This window comes from Buteo buteo, chromosome Z (assembly GCF_964188355.1).
Source record: "Buteo buteo chromosome Z, bButBut1.hap1.1, whole genome shotgun sequence".
NCBI lineage: Eukaryota > Metazoa > Chordata > Aves > Accipitriformes > Accipitridae > Buteo > Buteo buteo.
This window is the reverse complement of record NC_134204.1, coordinates 32,595,141-32,607,760: the sequence shown is the minus strand read 5'-3', so window position 1 is coordinate 32,607,760 and position 12,620 is coordinate 32,595,141. Positions and strand designations below refer to the sequence as shown.

The window sequence follows — 12,620 nt, the reverse complement described above, 5'->3', positions numbered from 1 at the left end:
TGCCTGCCTGCCTGCAAAACTACATTGTCTTACCATCTAAGCTTTATGGGACAGATATGCTATAAATAAAATGCCTCTTCAATAATTCTTCACCCAAACCTTTATACTCTGACATCTCTCAACCTGACAGGACTGAAAACAATTGCTGTGCTCTGCTGAGAAGAAGGAATCTCAGCTCTCCTACATGGCAAATTGTTACCCCCCCCATGCCATGTTTGATTCATTAGCTTTTAAATCCAAGTAATGCTCATCCTATATCTCTAATCAGTATGTGAGAGAGAAAGAAGGGGAGAAGGGAATGCACATGTTGGATTTTACACTTGTTGGAGAAAAAAAGACATAATTAGAACATACTCTTCCAAAAACTCTCAAAAGTCTGGAATGGTAGCTAATGCTGAAAGACAGATGAAAGATTCAACAATGCGTAGCAACTGTAAGGTGTTCTGGAAGCAGGAAAACAAGAGTTGAACTACTTTTACTGAACTTTCATTTTATAAATCCATAACAGTAACCTACAGAGAGATACAATGCAAAACGAAAGACTTTAGGTATAGCTATGCAGAGAAAGTCACTCTGCAATCCCCTGTGGATATTTTTTCTATGAATAAATCTTATGAAACATTTCTAAAACATTTTAATTGATCTACAAAAAAGAGGTAGGTTTTTTCAATGATGCAACATGCAATCTATCAGCAGCCATTATCAAAAGGGCATGATAAATTCTACTGAGATGACACTTTTGTCTTTTTTTTTCTTTTTTTTTTTTAGTGAGATCTAGGGGAGTTTAAAACAGAACTAAAAAGCAGCTGAGAATTTTCATGTGTTGGTCAAAACCTCCAGTTAAAATGTTAATGCTTTCTGAAGGTAAGATCTGGCCGTGAGTTTCACATAAAACCTTCTCCTATCTGGACAATTTACAAGGGTCATGCAACCAATTACAAATCACTGACAAATAAATTCTTGTTTACTAAGTGGAAATAAATGTTGCAGCTAGATCATCTCTTACCGCTGCATTTCAAAGTGTTAAAGAAAGAGATCTACAGGATATTACTAAGTTACTAAAATAATTTAATTAAACATGAGAAGATTCAAAATGCATAAAGACTGTTCCACTAATTGGCTTGAAAAAATATTAAGCTGCAACATTTTCCATTTTATCTGTCAGGGTTACTTGCTATAGTATTCTGTTATCCAAATCCTGATGCTGTTAATAGCATGATGTCAGCAACAATACTATTTTTGACATTGTATGATAGATGTTTAATTAAAAAAAACCTTCAAAATCTAAAACTAATATGATTCAAATTAATTAATAAAAAATACTGTTTCTAGAAGTTCAAAGGTGTTGTATTGAATTCTGTAATCACAAATTTCCAGGACCAAAGAAGAAAATACATTTCACTGTTTGATAAGACTTGCCATGCAAACAATGACAAATGAGCTCTCATTTACTTTCTTTACACAAAGGCCAGTAGAATGAAATTTGGAACAAGTGCATGCAAATACTAAAACAAATGTACATTATAGCATCTAAGTATTTCAGAAAATGCCAGTGGCACATTTTGATAGAAGTAATTTTAATTCTGCAATGATTCAGCTTAAAGGGACACTGTTAAATAACTAGGTTTACAAATGCTTTATACATGGGAATGGATTGGGAATAAAGTTTAAAACAAGCACATACAATCCTGAAGTACATATTACTTACTTCTTGTCAGTAGTTTGCTTTAATGCACCACCTCTCAAATTGCAGAGACAACATTCCTAAAAATAAAAATAGTGTAGAATAAAGTGAACTTTATTGATTGGTTACAAATCAGTTTTATTCAGCTGATCATAAGGATATGTAAATTGCTAATGTATTTAACGTACTGGGTTGTACTGTAATGTATATATAACTGTAATGTAACTGGGCTAGAAACTGCCACTTATAAGCATTGCATTTCCTTACAAGAAAAATACAAGAATACAGTAATGAAAAGAGAAACAGCTCAAATGAGATTACTAAGGTAAAACAAAGTAAATGACATATAATTAAATAGAAGTTTCTGAGAAACTAACTCACAAGCCATTGATCCAACTCGAATACCTTGAAAACCTGCTTGTTCCCAACAGTTCTCAAATTTATAAACCCACAGAATATGGGGCAGGTTAACCTTTCTTCTTTTTTTTTTTTTTTTCTTCTCCCCAGAAGTTCCCTTTGCTGCAGTACACCTTCACTGCCTTGATCTTCAGTACAACTCCACCTGCTTTCAGGGCACTCAGCAAGGTATATTTCAGTGGTTCCCAGATAACATGCCAAACAGGGCTTTTCCTACCTCTACTTAAAGCTGTGCCTTTGAACAGATAAACAGGCTTTTCTACTTTCCAACCCTTCTCCCTCTCTCTTCCATCTCCTCCTTCTCTGAATCCATCCTTTCCCCTTTTTTTTCTAAACAGGAACAGATGAGAAAGTGTTTCCAATTTTAGGGTGTTTTTTTCCTGTCTCCATTTTTCTGGTCTCTACAAAGAATCAAATGCACAAAATGAAGTCAAGATATCCTGTGCCTGTGTATCTATACTCAGAAAGAGAGGCTGTCTCCCAAAGCTCTAAATTTAAGTTGCCCTTGCAGGGAAAAAACCAACCAAACCAAACCAAAAAAAAGAATTGTTATGTAATGCTCCAGTCTGATCTCATCTTAAAACCTCCAATAATGAAGATTATCAATGTCTGCCAGAAATCTAACTGAATGCTTTACTACATTTCCTATGAGAAAGATCTTTCCCTACCAAAAAATAGTTCCTTGTGACAATTGAATCGTCTTTGCAATTTAAGCACATACCTTTTTGTCTTACCTGCCAAAACCATGAGGAACACATAAGCCATCCTCTTACAGAGTACCCTGTTAACTATTCAATATTATTGTAGAATTGTGAAGAAGAGAATTGAGGTTTATTATTTTACCCACAAGATCCTTAGGATGGGACCTAACATGTTCCAAATCACAGTTCCCTTTTTAATAGTAAACATTGACTATTAAATCAGGAAACCCAGAGGCTCAGAATACCAATTCCTTCAGGTATTCAAAGAGGACTGAGCAGGAACAGGCAGTTTCAGCACATAAGAAGGAAAAATGGAACACAAGGAGGCTGCAATTGCAGCACTGAGTGGGAGCTTCAGTTTGTACTCTTCTAACTTTTTGTAGCTTTTGCAAGAGAGGAAACAGCTCAGACGGGGTACAACATCATGGCATAGGATTTCTCCATTTGGCTGTTGGAGAATAAGTAAAAGTGTTTCTTCCAGAACCAATATTTGTATTCAATTAGCTGTATCACTGTGAGGTTCTCTTGCCACATCTTAGGAAACCTAAGAGCAACACATGACAAGCTCATTGTGGGTGGAGGGGCAGTGGAGAGAACAAGTGGAAGGGAGAACACAGAAAGGAGGAAGGGATGGAGGTAGACAGGGAGAAAGGGAAAGAAGAAGGCAGGGATGGATGAAGGGAGGGAAGGAGACAGGGACAGAAGATTATTTCTTCTCTTTCTCCCCTAAGTGCCCACACACTTGAAGGTAAAGCAAAATGGCAGGAACCAGAATTACTCTAATACTATTTACTCTTCCACTTCTTCTGTCAAAGAGAGATCAAGTCAAACAACTTCATGCCATTCTAGATTCACCTACTAAATTCAGTTCAATGTACACATCTTATCTTAGTTTCAAATCATTCAACCACTATACATAATCACCCCTTTCTTCCCTACCCATAATTATCTTCCAAATATTTGTAGATTTTTATGATATCCTAACCTCTTGGTATATTTCTTGCCAAGTTATATATACTAAATTCACTTAACTATTCTTCAAGGTGATTCAAATCATCTTCACATTCTCTTTGTCTGTTGTCCTTCTTTGGATGTTATTAGGATAACAAGGTGCTGCCACCTACACAGGTATACTCTCAAGCTATGTGAAGAACTGTTACCTTTCTTAACCTGAAAATATTTTTGTTTCCAAAAAAACATCACTCAATTGGAAAATTTACTGAACTACATGGGCGTGAGGTAGAGAATTTCCTAAACTAGATGCTAAGGAAACACATTGTTAAGACTTTATACACGTTAATTCACCATGCTGAAATTATTCTGAAATAATACAACAAAAATTCCACTAAACAGTTAATGGGCACAGTGCACTGTTTCAGTAAAATACCACTACAGGCACATGAAATTTGCTTCTAATTGGCATTCAGTGCTCAAAGGCAAGCACTTATATGTGAAAACTACAGCATGAAAGAGTCTGCACATCTTTAAACCAACCTGGGAATCCTGAGGACTACCTTAACACAACCACAGAGTAATCCTACAGCACTGCATCCTCTTCAATCCGATTTATCTTAGAATCTTGCTTACCAATTAGCAGAGGAAAGATCTATTTCGTCAGCTCTTCCTTTGACTGATTTTCACACCCTGAGTGAATGGGTCATCTTTTCTGCTATCAGTGTTGTTTATCTTTATAAACAGAGCTTGGCCACAGTCATAGTGAGATACTGACCAACAGAATGAGTCCAACCAGTTCATTTTATATGTGACAGTTGGAGGTGCAAGAAAAAACAGTAAAAACAGATGGGCACACATCTCCATGACTACATGAGAGTAACAAAGTAAATAAGCTAAGTAGCATAGAAAATAATACTTAAAATGGAACATCCATTCACCAATCTCCCAAAAAAGGAGCCATGCAGGACTTCTTGACGATCTGATCCCCAACTCATTTGCAGTTCTGCAGAAGCGTGAAGCTTACAATGTAGAGGTAGAATAACATCTGCAGATTGGGGAAGAGACCATCAATCTGACTCAACAGAAATCTTTGCAGGGGAAAAGCTCCATTTGCCACTTTCAAATGTAAAAGTTCAGTGGATCCCCCACCTGTGGATCCCTCACAATTTATTTTTTTTTAATTGAAGCACTTTCTTCATATTTACCATAAAAATCCTTTAACTGACTGCTTCTCTGTTTTGCAAAATAACAGTGGTTTTGCTCCTATTTTATAAGCTTTAATGTTTTTATGCCAGTTTCATTTGAAATTAATTGCTTGAATAAAGATGAACTTTTTCTGCTTCTAATAGGTATTTTTTACTTTTAAGTAAAACCTTAATCTGATCATCTGCTGTGTAACTTATTCATACAACTAGAGAGAAAGTCCAACGGCCTAAAGAAGGTCCACAAATAAACTAAGCTAAAAGAGCACAGGAAGAAACTTTATATAAGATGTTGTTAACAAATTTCTTCTGAAGGCTTACTGCCTCTTGACCACTGTAAAAATAAAGAATTGTGAATTACATCATCTGCATCACTGCAAGAGGCAGAAGCCATAATCTTTACCTACTAACTGCAGAGCTTTCACACTAGGTAAAAAAAAAGAGATCCTAAAAAAGAGGACAAAAAGGGGGGGGGGGGGGGGGCAGCCCAGAGAAAAGAGAGGGTGGCTGTAGATATCCTCATCACCAGCTAGAAAAAATACTTCCTCTATGCAGGACCCATAGGAACCAAATGTAATCTCTTCTCAAAACCCACCTATACAGTGGTGGCGGGTAATGACTGTTCGCTGTTAACTGGATACAGGCTATAACAACTTAGACCCATAAGAACTAGAAAATTTCACCAGTGTTCATAGAGAATCTGAGTGGGAAGGACCACAGGCTTAAAGACCATTAAATTGATTTTGTAAATCATGCCTGTGTTGCAATATATTGTCCTGTATCAATGCGACATGGCTATTACTTTACCTCCAGTTTCGACGTACTGCATGCAATGAAAACACAGGGGACCTGATATTTAGAAAAACTAATATTCCTAATACAGGTATACCTGCCATGGATGGCAGTGAAATCACATGTACACTAGCAACTATTACCCATGTTCTCACAGAGAAAGAGAGTCTTTGTACATCCATGTGTGTCTGCTGTCAGCCTGTGTGTAAAAATCAGGATAGGAATGGACTTCATTATGGAGCATCACCTTAGAAAACATCCAATCTCTGATTCTCTATTACTTTGCAAATCCTTTAAACAAGTAAATTTGTCATTTGTATTTGCATTAAATAATAATTTCTTAAGCATATTATTTTACACTTACCTAAATTAAATCTTAGACCATTTTAAATTGCTCAACTGCTTCAAAAATCTCCATAACATTCTAGAATTACAAAAGAAAACTCTCTCTTCCAGTATCTGTGTAAAGTAAGATGTCTCCATATAATTCACAAGTTTTAGCACACTAATGTTCACATCATCTTTTAGCTTTTTAGTGGAGATGATGCATTTTTTTCATAACAATACAGATCATAGCTACTGTTTCTGGACTAAGCACTTTTCCTTGCTTACAATGAAACCGAATTCTGCAACCAGCATTCCTAATCTGGTTTATTTTTCATTTCTCTGTTAAAGAAACCTGCTAGAAACCACAGCAAAAGCCAGAAGTCAATGTGAATTAACCATGCTTCCTTTGGTATATACATCCAAAAGATGGATCACCTTTTTTGGAATGATACCACTCAGGCATAGCTGCATATTAATTTTTGTTGCATGGATAAATACCACACAAAACCCAAGCCTGTTCACACTCATTTATATTTTAAAATGAATGCATTTAGTCATCTTTGAGTATTTTTTACACTCTGCCATAATTCAAAGTCATATTGACACTAATGCTTATAAAAAGCCAGTTTCATACTTCCATATTTGCATACTTACTTCATCAGCAACAGTATTCTGTATGAGACAGGAAGCTGTCTGACACAGCAAGGGAATAGAGTTCAGCCAAGTCATAGCAGAGGGATATATATAGTAAGTCATATAATGATTATTGTTATGGACAACTATGAACATGCCCCACATGATCCCCTTTCTTGTTAAACTGCTGTTTCTCCTTTCCTCTAAGATCCTGTAAATTACAATGGCATCTCCAAAGAATTGTATTTATCCAGTTAAATGAAACATATAACTTAATGGCGGCAGATGAAGACAGGGTAAAACAGGATCTATGTTATTCCTAATGAATTTTGTCTGACACATTTTCAACAACTTCCTCATAAAATGTAGTCTCCATAATCAACCTAACAATCTCTTCCGGCTCTTTGACATCCTTGCCATTAGGAAGTTTTTCATAACAGCTAACCTCAAGATTCCCTGCTGTGGCATAAGCCTTTTTCTTTTTACCTTATGCATCATAAACAGATTATTCCTCTCCTTTTTGCCATTTGCCATTTACAGCCCATTAGTTAAACAACCACAACTTTTTCACCTACTGTCTTCATCTGCACCCATGTTTTCCCCTCTGAGATGCAATTAGAGTAAATCCTCAGTGATGTCAGGCAAAGCATGTTTAGTTGATACATCTTGCATCCCACATCTAGGGAGATATGCTCACACAGTGTTCACCTTTGCATTACAGTGGCTTGTTAAGCTCATGCTCTATAACCTTTGGGACCTCTTGATAGCAATGGCTGATATCATTGCTCACCATTCCTTTGTCTGTATTCTAGCTTCAGTATCTTGCACATTTCCCTATTTAATTACATTCAGTTTTCCAGAATATCTCAATAATTTATCAAGATCTTGTTCATTTCTGATTAACCTTACTTCACAGGCCTCATTAAAAAAAAACCCTTGTATTCAGCTAACATCAGCGGCAACAGCTTCTGCACAAGGGATAACTAAGCAGGCTGTGGTTGGTCAGGCCAGGAAAGAGAAGACACTATGGTGTTTGAGAGATGCCAGTAAGATCATGATGGACTTGGAAAAGGGCTTGACTAAGTACTCCAATACAATAACTAGGTGGTTGCTATCAAGGGAAAACAGAAAGCTGCAGATTCAAAACAAACAAACAAAAATTTTCTTCACAGAGTATGTGACTTTGCCAGATGTGGATCATAAAATATTATATACCAGTCAAAAAAGAAGCTGCATAAGTTCATGAAAGAGAAAACCAACAAAGGTTACCTTTTACTTCGTACATACAAAGACACTGCCTTTGGCTAAGGCAGTTTCTTATTTGCATATTGTAGATTGAGAGAGCATTAGGGAATGCTTGCCCAAGACTTATATTCTTCCCCAGGTATTCATTTCTCGCTGTACTAGAAAGAGGTTAACAGGCTAAAATAGACTTTGGTTTAATTCATTATGGCACATCTTAGTATTCTATATAACCTGCCATTTTAAAGTTTTACAAAATACATTTTAAAATGTTTTAGAAAAGATTCCTGGATATTAGGAAAATCCTGTTACTTGGCATTGCTAAGTATACACTGCAATATGCATTACATAAAATATGAATTTAATTTAATTTTCATGTGTTCATAAAGGTTTTGATTCTGAAAACTAAACAGAATGCATTCACTGAACTTTATATTATTATTATGAAGTTATTGTGATAACTTTATTATCACAGCTTTACTTAGCAGTGATACCAGAATGAACCATTTCAAATAAGTATACATTTTGGTGAGTGGTTTGAAGCATTTCAAGTGTTGATAATGTCTTCAGCACTAAGCAGGACACTATTTATCCAGTTATCAATATATTTCACCTTTTTTTCATCAACTGTTGTCCCTGTGTGTCTATTGACTCTGACCAGTGCCCAAAGCACTCAAAAATTTCAGAAAAGTGGTTAGGACAGGTTTTTTCCCCAAATATTTCTAATAAAAGGTTAGAACAGTTGTTTTCAATTTAAGAGTCAACTGCTACAAAGCTGTGTCACAATAGTGCTGATTTACCAGTCTCATTTAAAAGTAGCTAATTAAAATGGACATCTAACCTTGAACTCCACCACAGCTAAATGAAATAGATACAAACTGTATGACTAAGGCTGATAAACATCTTTTGTTTCCTTCAAGCCACTCTGATGGGTTTTTTAGAGAGGAACCTTTGAACTGAGAATAGATACCCTTAGTCTTCTACCTTCTCTCTCAATTGCCTTGTAATGCCCAAGGTCACACTTCCTAATAGTATTAACACAGATGTGCATTTGGATATAGCCTTGCTGCCTTTTCATCTATCTCATTTCCCCAGCTTATTTCTGTCTGTATTTATCGTTGTGTGAAGAGAAAAGGGTTGGTGTTTCTCTTAACGCATTTGAAAATGTCATTTTCAGCAATGGTCCACTAACGAATATTTTAATCTTTCCACACCAAGGGAATAATTGTCACTCAGAAAATAGCTTTTGAGATTATTTAATTTCAATTCAGAGACCATTACTGTATTCACTTCAAGCCATTACCTTAAAATTAGCTTCTCAGAAAAAAACTTCCATTTTTTTAGAGACAAAATATTCCTAAAAATAACAAATTACAGAGAAATTAAGGTTTGTCTAGTACACGGATTCACTTTCCTGTCTGGGAGCACCATTTTTTAACATAGCTGCTAGATACTACCATTATAACTCACAATCTTCATTTGTATATAAACACTGTCAAACTTCCACCATCATCTGCCTCAACAATGCCACAATTTTTATTAATAATAGGAACTTTGAGAAAAGCATTTCAACTTTTTTTTTTAGAAAATGTTACAGGAAAATCTTACTCTGTCCAAAAGAATAAAACATTATCAGTTCTTCTAGCATTCTGCAGATGCTTAAAGTTCACACTGATTGAGGAGGCTGGGTAATTGCATGAAAGAGAAATCCACCACAGGTTAACATTTATTTAATATGTAGATACATCTTTGTCTGCAAGCTTCAAGTGGGTTCCTGAAAACCGAAGGTGGCCACACTTCTGCTGTGGATAAATATTTTACTCTTTCAGATACATTCAAATCTGATCAAGACATCCACCTTTGGGAATTTAAAGTGTACAAATCATCAGCTACTGAATTTCCACATTTTAGTAGCCTAATCCTGCAAAAGTTCAGTCTGCCCTCCCCTTGATTCAGGGATGGCCAAAAACCTCCTTGCAATTGCAGCTCCCAGGTCGTGCTAGGCTGAGGCAATAGTATGCAGAGCAAGTAGTCTTTTACTCTGCTGTCCGCAACATAGCATTATTGAGAACAAGGATGCAAAAAGCAGGAGAGAGTTGGCTCTGTGGCCAACTCTGTTGGCTGTATGGATAAGAAGACTTGAAAAGGACAGGCAAGAGAGGTGAGATGGTGAATCGGAGTAGGAAGAGAATTTTGCAGCCAGAGAAGGAATGGGAACTGGCAGGGTTGAGACTAAAATAACAATCAAAACACTCATTACAGGCAACTGGAGTAAAAATAACTCCCACGCATAGTAGGGGGGGCCTATGTGTATTTTCTCACTAGAATGTGCATATCTGAAGTAAAAAACATGTATGAAGTATGAAATGAAGACTGTTAACATCACTGAATACAAAATACTTTCTCCAATAGTGGTTATTGGTCACTTGGTTTTAGAAAATGTTTACAGGAGAAATAGAGCAACTGCTCCCAAGCATCCAAACAAGAGAGATTACAGACAACTTCCCCTTTGAAGAGAAGTCAAAAGGAATGAGATTAGCTGTTTTAAAAATAAATAATTAAGCACTGAAATTAGGTACAAAGTCCATAACTGATCATTCTTCCTGCAAAATATAATGACACTGTGACAATCTCTGCCAGAGGATAACACTGATGCTAAACACCTACCAAATACAAATGGAATGACGATATGTCTACTGATAAAAAATATGATTATTCCCATTATTATAAAACAATGTTTGGAAGTGACACTAAATATTAGATTTAAACCTGACCATCTTTAGCTGAAAATCTGTATCTTCAGGAAAGCAGCCTAGGACTAGCTGTGCAGGGCAGGATATCATGCTACTGGCTATTTCCAGCTTTTTTTTCCCCTCAGTGATCTTTCAGCAGTACTCCTAGAGATCAGATATCATCTTTGAGGACAAATTTAGATTGGACAAGGTTGCTGAAGGTTCTCTGGTCCAATTCCAGCTCCAAGCAGGGCCAGATTCAAAGCTGCATCTGATTGAAAACCTGCTTCACCCTGCAGGGAATGGACAACCTTCCTTGGTATGATGAGAATACCAATGCATCTGGAGGTGCTCAAAGCTATCAAGCCTTTTCACATGGATATCAGTGGCAAAGGTTGACTTGGTGAACTGCAATGACAGGAATCCAAGGTCAAAAAGGACTTTGGGTCTGAGCATTATGGCACTTAGGTTAAAAAGGTATTTTCTGGGTTTAACAGTCTTCAATTAATTTTCTATGACAGCATCAGGGAAATTCAGTATTTACAAAACTGTTAAAATATGTTGTGTCAAAGACCAGTTTTTACAAGCAGTACATAACCTGTTACTAGACTAATACCAAAACCAGAAAGAAATATCATGCTCCCCACCTTCAAGTCCACACATCGTTACCATCAACATTTATAAGTAACTCTCCCAGTGTTATATTTTTGCAGAGATAGTTTGAGAAAATCCAGATTTGAAAAATAAATAAATAAAAGAATTTTGAAAAAATAAATGAGGCCTTACTTTTCTGAAAAGAGAAAACCACAGAAAAGTTAAGGTTTTAACTTCTCCTGCTATAGCCAATTTTTCATGCCAAATAATTTCTTTTTATTAATAATATACAAATGTTTTTAAAGCTTTGTAGCAAAATCAGTTTGAGAATTAAGACATGGTACACCAACTCACATGTAGTGAGTTAATTATGGCAGTCATCAGGCTCTGAAAACAGGAGTTCATAATGGAAATGCAGACACTGTATCAGTGAGAAGGGTACCACTATAAAAAGATTGTTCAAAATCATTATTTTCAGTAGGGTGAAATAGGGCAGTTTCTAAGCTGGAATGTAGAAAGCTCTTATATGCCATTTTTCTGTGCCACTTTTCTGATGCCTTGGGAAAAAGAGAGAAAAAAAAAATCCTTTAACTGATGTAATGGGTTACTCTAACCACAAAATAAAAAAAAAACAACCCACCCCAAAGTCTGAATATCAAAAGTAAAATATAAAGCATGGAAAAGCTCATCTACAGAAAAAAATTCTGCTAAGCTGTTAACACTTGCTATTCAGCATAGGATCTGTTCTCAAAATCAGTGCCAGCTGACCAGATTAGGTGCTGAACTATTTCTGTCGTGCTATGGATGGTTAGAATAACATGTGAAAATTCATGCAGCTTCCTTAGAAGCCTTATTAACAGATAGCTTACTACGAAGTAAGGCATTGAAGTGCATGTATGTTTCCTATCTTGCTCTTCTTTCTAACTCTTTCCTGTCCCAAATCCTTTTGTCCTCTAAATAATAAAGATACTTACATTTATGTTCTATAGCTACTAGGTGACCACATCCTTGCACACTGTACAGTACATTGCATTCTCTGTAATGCCAGTCATTATTCTTCCTGACATCACTAGCTTTCTTTAGCTGAAGCATTTAAGATTAATGAGGCGTTTGCTCTCAATCAAGGCACTTTGTATGAATACAGTTACACTTTCAGGAGCCATGCAGATGACTTATTTAATATTATTTGATTTTTTAAATTGTTTTAGGGGATTGGTTTACGGCTATTTTTTATCCAATAGCATAGACAAATTTGGTATCTCTCTTATCTTTTGTCAGTAATCGTTATCAAACAAGACCTACTGCCTAGTAGAATATAAAGATATATTAAGTTATCATGGAT

General features: G+C 36.0%; 1 protein-coding gene across 6 annotated transcripts in view; it reads right to left on the bottom strand.

The window, feature by feature from the left end:
* Window positions 1-12,620, bottom strand: part of KDM4C (lysine demethylase 4C) — a 279,086-nt gene that overhangs the window by 88,140 nt on the left and 178,326 nt on the right. For 5 of the 6 annotated variants that reach the window (XR_012649164.1, XM_075021802.1, XM_075021806.1 and 2 more), the window contains one exon: window positions 1,709-1,764. The exons of the other annotated variant lie outside the window; for it this stretch is intronic. Coding sequence is in view for 4 of the 5 variants with exons in the window: in XM_075021802.1 (XP_074877903.1) it covers window positions 1,709-1,764 (56 nt within the window). In the remaining variant the exon portion in view is untranslated. The remainder of the gene's footprint in view (window positions 1-1,708; window positions 1,765-12,620) is intronic. 6 annotated transcript variants of the gene reach the window in all.